General features: G+C 38.8%; 1 protein-coding gene across 1 annotated transcript; it reads left to right on the forward strand.

Annotated features, from left to right (window-relative positions):
- The first annotated feature begins 1,403 nt into the window (after positions 1–1,403).
- Positions 1,404–10,304, forward strand: taf15 (TAF15 RNA polymerase II, TATA box binding protein (TBP)-associated factor). Its single transcript, XM_054602268.1, has 17 exons — positions 1,404–1,534; positions 2,322–2,346; positions 2,729–2,762; positions 2,874–2,955; positions 3,189–3,246; positions 3,669–3,763; positions 3,808–3,858; positions 3,972–4,146; positions 6,496–6,530; positions 7,078–7,110; positions 7,476–7,588; positions 7,920–8,049; positions 8,143–8,286; positions 8,390–8,462; positions 8,581–8,660; positions 8,887–9,034; positions 9,851–10,304. Exons 1-17 carry the CDS (start codon positions 1,525–1,527, stop codon positions 9,888–9,890), a joined length of 1,326 nt encoding a protein of 441 aa, XP_054458243.1. The 5' UTR covers positions 1,404–1,524; the 3' UTR covers positions 9,891–10,304.
- Positions 10,305–10,406: the final 102 nt, after the last annotated feature.

Consider the following 10,406-nt stretch of genomic DNA (forward strand, 5'->3'; position numbering starts at 1 on the left):
TCCATCATATCAATACTGTTGAGGCAGTGATGTTGAGAGATTAATATTACACAGGATTGCACTGAGGTTATGTTTTTATTGTAGTGTAATCATGAGTGACTTAACCATTATATAACCAGCAGCAGCCTGTTCCAAGACGTGTGATGGACTTTATGTTTAAGTTATCTGAACCAAATCTGTTCTAAGGACTGATATGATCAATCCTGTCTGGGTTACAAAAAGTAAATTTATCTTACTTTCTTTTTGTATGGTGAAAGAGAAAGAAATAAGTGAATCGGGCAATTTCTCCCAATTCACTATCAGCCACTTATGAACTGATCTGTTAGAAGGAGTGGTACTTGCATGAGGCCCGTTGTCCATAAAGATAGTCTTTAAAGTACAATATATGTCAAGAAAACTTTCATAGCAAGAAGAGCACAGGTGGAACTAATACTGCTAATGATGACTGCTTAAGTTTTTAATTAAGCATGCACAATAACTTTCATTCTGCCTTGTTAATGTTAAATGTGGGCTGAACCTGCAAAAAACACATATATGCTCTTTTATCCCTTATTCTAAATGTACTTTTGGAGTGAGATCAGACATAATGGATTAAATATGAACAATAATGATGACTGCTTAAGTTTTTAATTCAGCATGCACAATAACTTTCATTCTACCTTGTTAATGTTAAATGTGGGCTGAACCTGCAAAAAACACACATATGCTCTTTTATCCCTTATTCTAAATGTACTTTTGGAGTGAGATCAGACATAATGGATTAAATATGAACAATAATGATGACTGCTTAAGTTTTTAATTCAGCATGCACAATAACTTTCATTCTGCCTTGTTAATGTTAAATGTGGGCTGAACCTGCAGAAAACACACATATGCTCTTTTATCCCTTATTCTAAATGTACTTTTGGAGTGAGATCAGACATAATGGATTAAATATGAACAATAATGATGACTGCTTAAGTTTTTAATTAAGCATGCACAATAACTTTCATTCTGCCTTGTTAATGTTAAATGTGGGCTGAACCTGCAAAAAACACACATATGCTCTTTTATCCCTTATTCTAAATGTACTTTTGGAGTGAGATCAGACATAATAGATTAAATATGAACAATAATGATGACTGCTTAAGTTTTTAATTAAGCATGCACAATAACTTTCATTCTGCCTTGTTAATGTTAAATGTGGGCTGAACCTGCAAAAAACACACATATGCTCTTTTATCCCTTATTCTAAATGTACTTTTGGAGTGAGATCAGACATAATGGATTAACTATGAACAACAATGTCTGTCTAAGCCATGGTGTGTTGTATTCTTTCAACAGTAGGTGGTGGTGTTGATGATTTGGCTCTGAATGCCAGCAGGCCTCTCAAACAGGAAGAAGAAGAAGCTGCATAAGGGGGAGGTGACGCAGTGGACGGCTCAATTCTGTGGCGCTGCGTAGATGTCAACCAGGGTTTTTAGCAGCTAGTCAGAAGAAAACAGATTTCATTGTATTTTTTAACTGCATAAACAACGTCACAGAATGGCCACTGGTAAGTCAACAAACAATTTTTTTTTTTTTAAATAACGCGTGTAGCTGAATAATAAAAACACAAGTCGAGCAGCGTTGGAGTTGAACCAGCGGGCTGCCGCGAGGCCGGAAAATGGGCTCCGTCTATGTAATGGAGAAAATGGCTCCTCTTTTATTAGCAGAACAAAGTTTGCTAATTTAAAACGTTTATTTTACTTCACTGTTCTTCTTTATTTGTCATTTAACTTAACTTTGCTTGTTTTATTAACCCACGATGGAGCCGTAAAGGCGGTAACATTACGAGGCAGCACCACTTCCTGAGCGCGGCCTTGTGTCTCGCGGCTAGGCTAGCTGGGGCTAGCGCGCGACCGTGTGTGTGTCTGCTCGCGACCGTGAATGTGTCTTTGTTTATACCGAGGCTGTTGTTTCTCTGCGGAGAAAGGACACGTGTAGGCCACATTTAGGCCAGTGGGAGGTTATAAAGTTAGCAGTTTAACACCTAACAGCTGGGTTTGAATAAATCAATAAACTACACTTATACATAAATGGTTGTTTGTCTCGTTTCAAGCTTTAACCCGAGCCTAGACCACATTGACCGCCATTTTTTATTTTTTTGTGGTGGGTCGGCGTGGTGACAGGCCGGTTTGTGTGTAACATTACAGCCCTAAATTTAAGTTAGTAGTGAGTCATGTGCATAGGGTTAGTCACTTTTGTTATTTTGTATTTTTTTTTAAAAACAAACTATGTCTTTAATAACGTGGTTAAGTGTTGAGTATAGTGTTTAAACATTGTTTCATTTTCCCTTTCAGATTCAGGCTATGGTGGCTCACAAAGGTACATTATACTTTTGTAAAACAAGCATTGCATCATGTCCTACAGTACCAGTCAAAAGTTTGGACACACCTTCTCATTCAACTACTATGAGAATCTAAAATATAAAACATATTCTGGTTTGTTGAGCATTTGTTTGTTTACCACATAATTCCATATGTGTTCCTTCATAGTTTGGATGTCTTCAATATTAATCTACAATGTAGAAAAAATAAAGAAAAACCATTGAATGAGAAGGTGTGTCCAAACTTTTGACTGGTACTGTATGTATGAATAAACAAATTGTTGAGTAACCTGTTGAACACAATCATATTGAAAGCAAGAGTAAGAAAAACAGTTTTTGAATGCATCTAAAACCAGAACTTCTTTATCATCTGTTTTGCAGCTATGGGTCATATGCCGGCCAGCAGAGTGGACAGGTAAAAAAACAAAACACCCCCCAAGTTACTATAAGACTGTTTTGAAGCAAGAGTCAAATCAGTTTTGACTTGTTAATCATGACCTGTCTAACTGGACTTTCTGTTGTACAGGGTTATGGACAAGGAAACGGCAGTGGCTCTTATGGGGGACAGAGTTACAGTGGTTATGGACAGCCAGGCGCAGCAACACAAGGTATAAATAGTATGCATAATTAAAAGCAATTTACAGAACAGAAATTATTGGTACATTGCATTTTTGACCCTTGAAATGGTTAAATTCACACTCCAAACTCTATTTTCATTAGACCAACCTATCTGTGAGATAATTGCCTCCAAAACAGAAAATGTTTTGATGGACAAATTCAACAATGCAATGTTTTGAAAGAAATTTGATGATTCTCCATTTTGTGAATTTTCTTTCAGCAGAGGGTTATGGCCAGTCTCAGCCACCGAGCTATGATAATTACGGACAAGCATCATCTGGGTAAGACCATAATATCACACTGTTACTTTTGTATAAGTGCTGGGATTTGACTGTGAAGCATGATTCTCATTTGTTGCCTCTTAATGACTTGGTTACAGTAAGATGTAAAATATTCAAAAAATAATAAATTTCTAAAATTGGCGCAACATTTAACAATTTAATACAACACTTTACTGCATATTGTTACATGGCTGATAAAACCAGAGGCTGAAATGCCAGCCTATCCAACCAGTATATCAACTTTGCAGTTAAGTTTAATTTTATTAATGAGGCATGCACTCATTTTCTGCTCCAATTTTTTAATTGGCAACTGCTTGTCATAGCTGCTTGATGATAACAGATGAAACATCTCATTGATGGATTCAGATATTTGGCATCTCTGTTGTATTAACTGTAATGTTTTTTGCTTAAACTACCTCAAGGTATGGAGACAAGTCGTCGTCTTCTCAAGGGCCGCAAGGTTCCTATGGTAGCCAGGGTCCAGGAGGAGACAGCTATGGACAGCAAACCTCCTATGGTGGACCGGGGCACCACCAGCAGCAGCAGCAGCAGCGGCAGGAGGTGGTGGTGGTGTTGGCGGCGGGGGCGCCAGCTATGGAAGATGGAGTGAAGGTACATATAACTGACATTTTAATACATGTAGACTACACTTTCTGTAAGACACTAATGTGCTGTCTTTATAAGTCAGGTTGGGTTATCACTCAATGATTATTTCTGTTCACCAGGTGAGGGAGCTGTGCAGGGTGGGAGGTTTGGACGTGACCAGGGAGATCGTTCCGAGGGAGGAGGGGGCTTCAGAGGCCGAGGACGTGGTGGCTACGACCGTGGGAGCTATGACCGCAGTGGTGGATACGACCGCAGTGGTGGATACGACCGTGGCGGAGGACCTCCTGGTATGGGGTAAGTTGCATAGTGCCACTGCCCCCAAGGTACCTCTATACACTGTGAAATATGAGACATGACGTTTTGTCACTCAGCACATCATCACTCATCAACTACAAACCATCCCTATAGATTATTTTCACCACTCATTGGCTTTAAGATTAAGATTCCCAAACTTTAGGCAAAGTTAATTGATAAAATAAAAAAAAACCTGATCCATAATAGTCACAGGTAACATTACTATAATATTTACCACCACCGCATTGTGCCTGAACCTTCAGATTTCTTTTTTCAAAAGGGATTCACATGGAGGTTTTACGTAAGAGACTTGCTGGTGTTATGATGGGTAATCACACATTAGTGGTTAATTAGGGATGATTTGTTCAACCCAATGAGAATCTACTCATTATCATTGGGGTCTTAAGTAAATGAATGGAGAGTGTCTGCCGAATAGGGTTGCAAAGGTACATTTTCAAGGGAAGTTTAGATTAGCATTTTGGAATTTTACCACAATTTTTTTTTTTTTATGAACTCATTTGAGGAGGAAGTACAAAACAAAGGAAACACTTGGTCTTATGCCATATTTAGTCAATTAATCAAATTGTAACCATGCACTGCAACATGTGTCTGGTTAACAATTCAGCAGCAGTCTTCCATCACATGTACAGATAGGCAAGTGTCCCAATAAATGGGAACAAACCTGTGCATGCTCCCATCACATGTGCAGGACACACTAGTGCACTGTCTGAGCCAAAGGACCACATGCTTTTATGCAAGTTTTGTTACATCACTGGTGTGAATATATATTTTTGCATTTCAGTTAACCAGCAGATGGTAGCCTGATGCAACCTCCTGCTAGTCTTTGCAAGCTTGCTGTCACTATGTGGGATGTAGCTTGATTGAGCATGCAGATTGAGGAGTTTTAATTAATTTTCCTTTCATTCTTTATTGTAAAACATTTATTTTATGAATTAGTTGTTCACTTATTTCCCTTATCACACAAACCATCTATTGGCTTGACTGTTCAGAGTACTTGTATTAGTTAACTAGCTTTCACATTTTATGTATTTGGCAAATTAATGAATTATGTGTACTTATGATATGTTAAATACAGAGTGAGCTGAAAACTCATATTTCCATTTTGATCCTGTTAATTCCCTTGTAAAGGTTACGTCTTAAATGTTTCCCAGAATTTTGCAACCCTAGGCACCACAGACCCGAATATGCAACCACATCATATCCCAGACATTGTGACAGGTTTTGTCCACCATGTTTTTTTTAAGATGTTGTATAATATCAGTGAAATATTTGCTTATGGAAAGAACTTAAGAGCTCTAACATAAATGGAGCACATAATCCATTGAGATGTGAAAAAGTGCCCTCTTGCGCATGGAAAAACGTGTTCTCCACATTCAGATGCATACCAAGATACTATGGCTCTCCACATTTTAGGACCTGCAAAAGTAGCACTTCTCAGTTTTGAAAAGAGACTCAAGCCGAGGTGCCCACCTGCTCATGTGTCTGAGGAGGGCAAAATGTATAGAAGTTTAACACTTTATATAAATATTCACTTAAACCAGTGAAAGCCCTTTTAATCTAGGCAAGAGCATTTCCGTCAACTTGAAATTCGACCTTGATTCAGCGAGAGGATTTATTTTTATTTTTTTTTGCCTCCTATTTTTTTATAAATTTAAATCTCCAGCAGCCATACTTTTCTTTTTTCAATGCCAGAAACTTAATTTTGGTGTTTCTTGTGCTCTGAGGACCGCATGATAGTTTTTGAACAATGGCGACTCTACTGAAACCATTCCCTTAGACCTAGAGCCACATCTTCAGCTACTTCACATTCAACAGGTTTCATTCAAGTGTTGTATATATGACGATGGAGAACATGTGTGTTGTGTTAACATGGATCTACATTTTATACTACAGGTGTTCAGAGTGATTGAACTAAAACTTGGACCTCATTTAAAGGATCTCATAAAAGCACTCTGTGGAAGATTGCTAATCAGTTGCTATTCACATCCACACAAATTTGGCTTCTCATGTATTAAAAAAAAAGCTGGTTTTCTGGCTCTTGGCATCCAATCTGGTCATGTAAAAAGAAAAAAAAGTTCCAAATTTATTGTAAATGGTGATCCAGATGTGATTGTCTTCACTCATCTACCTGATTGTTCAATCAGAGCTGCCTAGTCGTCTGTTAATTGATCTCTAATTGTCAAAGACTAACGCATTCCTCGTGTGAGACATTTCCACCATAGTCGCACACCCTGGCGGGAGTGCATACTGATGGGGATGTAGGGGAGCTTTGAGTTCTCAGTTGGGACAAAGGAAAAATCCATCATATCTCCAATTTTTCCTCTGCAGAGGTGGTGACCGTGGTGGCTACAAAAATTACGGTGGTAAGTGACGAGCATCAGAACTGTGTCGGTGGGGGAGGAAAGAACTTGAGTTAGCAAAAAAGAAAAGGGGATTTAAAAAAAACTCTGTGAATGCCACCATTTTCATGTCCAGATCCCAAGGGACTCCACCTATTCTTAGCAGGGTTTCTCTTAAAGACTTCAGATATGGTAAAGAACATGGAGCCTGAGTTGTAAAATAATGGTATTGTTGCATGAAGACGAGGGCTGATTATAAAGTGACAGAGGTGATCCCAGGACGAAGAAGGAAAACATTCTAATACTGGAGACTTTTTGGTTGTTTTCATTTCTGGTGTAAGCCCCCCCAAAAAACAAACCCAGAACACTTCTGTTCTTGTTGCACGGTGTTGGTATGTGATGCAACGGTATGAAAACACCCATCAGAGAGCTGTAAACATGGACATTGTTAAATTTTCTTTATCATTATGCATTGGTAGGGATGAAGTTATTAGTTATTTGTTTGAAACAGTGAAACGGGTTTTGATTCCTTGCTCAAGTGTTCTCTTCCACACTCTCCTCTGTTTTACAGGCTCTCGTGACTTCGACTCAAGGGATGAACCATGTAAGACTCTTTAGCAAAATGTGATTTAAAATAACCAGGGTTTGTGCTCCTCAATGGGCTCTTAATTCAGAATATGTCCTGTCACAGTAGTCAGACATCAGAAAGCTTATCTCCTTCTCTAATGCAAATGCATTTTGATCAGATATGGTTTGTTATAAACTGTATATGGATTTTCCCAAAACTCCACATAAATAATAAAAAGTTGCTGTGGTTTCCAATAAGGAATTGATTGTCAATTAATTTAGTGCCAGATAATTCTCACATCCAACACAGTATTCGATTTCTTGAAATGTTCCTTTTCGGTCTTGTATAATTAATCCACTATATTAATCGCTGTCGTCTTTTCTCATTGATCTTTTCCGCAGCTGGTGGTGAGCAGGACAACTCTGACAACAACACCATTTTTGTTCAGGGACTCTCAGAAGAGGCCACAGTTCAGGAAATCGGCGACTACTTTAAGCAAATTGGTATCATCAAGGTATTGAATCAATCTTTTCTCACTTAATTTCACAGAAACATTCATCATAATGAACTGTGGAGGCAAGATTAAACTGTCTTTTCTACTACTTTTTAAATGTTTGAGTTGGTAACTATAATGTAAGATTAGTATTTATTTTATAAAAAATCAACCACACAAAAGTTGTCATGTTTTCATGAAAATGAGGCATTTGGTATTTCTTCTTGGATTGTTTCTCTTAATCCTTTTTTACCAGTCACATTAAGATTTACTTCCAGTTTTCCTGTGTGAATAACTGCCGTCAAGCCTAAACTGGTGTCACAGAATCCTGTGTTTGTTTTGTGATTTTTAGTTGAACAAGAAAACGGGCCTGTTGATGATCAACATCTACACTGACAAGGCCACCGGTCGGCCAAAGGGAGAATGTACGGTGTCATTTGATGACCCGCCCTCTGCCAAAGCTGCTATTGACTGGTTTGATGGTAAGACCACGATCATATCTTCGGAATTTCTCTAATCATGCACTCGTTACAAGTCAGTGTCCCTCTAACTGATATGTTTCCTTCTCATATCAGGCAAGGAGTTCAATGGCAAACCCATCAAAGTGTCATTTGCCACCCGCAGAGCTGAGTTTACACAGAGAGGAGGTGGAAGAGGAGGAGGAGGTGGTGGTGGAGGCGGCGGCGGCGGAGGAGGTGGAGGAGGAGGAGGACGAGGAGGTGGGTGTTGATCGACCTGATTCAGGGCTCAAATAGTCAAATATCTAGTTTAAAGACTGAATTTCTTCTGTTGGTGTTTTGACCAATTGTTTGTCGTGGTCAGGTTTCAGAGGCCGTGGTGGCGGAGGAGGACCAAGCTTTGACATTAAGGGAGGAGACTGGCCCTGTCCCAACAGGTTTGTATGCTTTTTATGAAAGTTTTCGGGTTATTAATGTACATTAGAGGGGCTCAATTGGTCCTATTGTGATGTAGAATTTTTATTTATAAAATGTGTGTCTGATTTCTTTCTTCAGCTCTTGTGGCAACATGAATTTTGCGCGGCGGCAAGAGTGTAACAAGTGTGGAACTCCCAAACCAGGAGATGCAGGTGGAGGTGAGTGTTCCTCACTTTTTATCCAATACAGAGCTTCCCTACTATCTGCTCATATTATTGAAAATAAAACTTAAATTATTCATAATTAAAAGTTTAATACCAGAAAAGCTACTTGTTCGAAAACTGAATGTACAAAATATAAACGGCGCGCTTGTCCAGTTCTTGTTTAACACTGTAATATATTCCCCATGTTTTATTGACATAATTGTTGTTACTGTGTTTGCAGATCGTGGAGGAAGAGGTAGTTATGGCGGTGACAGAGGTGGTGGTGGCTTCAGAGGTCGTGGAGGTTTCCGTGGGGGTGACCGTGGAGACCGTGGCGGCTACGGAGGAGGTGGAGGAGGATTCGGAGGAGGTTATAAAATGGGAGGAAGGTTCGTTAAATCCTTTTATTTATTTATTTTAAATCATGTTTTGTGTACATTTTACTTGTCAGCTGTAAATCTGCAAGATGATACCTGTATGATCGGTCTTTGTTGATGTAGTTTGATTATACGACCACAATGGGGCGCATTCGGCCAGAGATTGGTAAACAAATACTGAATCTGTAGTTTGGTTACAGACATGCTTTGTCCCTGTTTTACTCTACATACTATATGTATTGTGTATATCAATTTTCATAGCAAACTGTAGACTCTCAGGAATATTTTCCTTGTATTGTAACTGTATACATTTTGTTCTGTTAGAGGAATGTTGTTCATCAATGGCACACACTAGTCAGATTAATTTTTATTTCTATTGTTCGTCGTGACCAAATTGGTATAATTCATTTTTTACTCTTCCAAATTTGGTAGATTAATCTTGGCACCGAGGCTGTTAAATCAACGAGCCAGTCTTAACTCCCTGGTTATTAGGAAGCCAAATTGTAACGCGTGTCTTGTTTCTAAATATTCATGCCACACCCTTCACTTGGTGTGTTTGTCCTTTGAGGGTCTCGGGTATTTCATAATTGATATATTGCTGCCAACTGAAGGTGAAGTGCTGCGTTAATCGAGGCTTGTTGGAGGAAAGGACGATCTGCTTTTATAGTGACTGCAAATCATGTTATTCATTTACAAGGCAAAGTGGATGAATGAAGACTTCACCTTCATCTTTGTTCAGATGATGACAGTTAATTCAATGACAAAAGTGGATGTTGGTCTTGTAAAAACATTCAGCTGGTAACTGACATATTTCTCTTCTCCCTGCAGAGGTGACCGTAGAGACGACAGAAGAGAACGGCCATACTAGATGTTGAGCAGATGGAAACCATCCCAGCCCCCAAGTTCATCATTGAGGGAGGGTTTTGTTTGGGGAAAACTGGGGGGGAGGGGGGACGACCGGCAATCAGACTGATTTGTGCACCCTTTCTGTAGCCGGTGCATCCCAACTATTACTGCTCATGTGAGCGAGGAGGGGTGGATGTGTTGAGCTACTGTATAGGGACTTTGGGGCTGATTGGCATGTGGTCAAATGTTTGTTTATTATTATTTTTTTTTCTTTCCTCTGCTTTTGTTTTATTTCTTTGTACATCTTTTTAATTTCCTCTCAGATTCTAGTTGCAGATGTTTTTGTGAGGTAGACTTCGTATCTTGTTTTGTTTTTGTATGAACGGAATTACATGTTTTATTTTGGTTCCTTATTTTTTTTTTTTTTTTTTTTTTTCTTCCAAAAATGATATTAAAAGAATGATCTTTTCCCTGTGCTTTGTGTGACTTTGTGCCCAATCATTTGAAATATTAAAGACAAAATAATCCAGCTGGATAT

The sequence above is a fragment of the Anoplopoma fimbria genome, chromosome 1 (assembly GCF_027596085.1).
Source record: "Anoplopoma fimbria isolate UVic2021 breed Golden Eagle Sablefish chromosome 1, Afim_UVic_2022, whole genome shotgun sequence".
Classification (NCBI taxonomy): Eukaryota; Metazoa; Chordata; class Actinopteri; order Perciformes; family Anoplopomatidae; genus Anoplopoma; species Anoplopoma fimbria.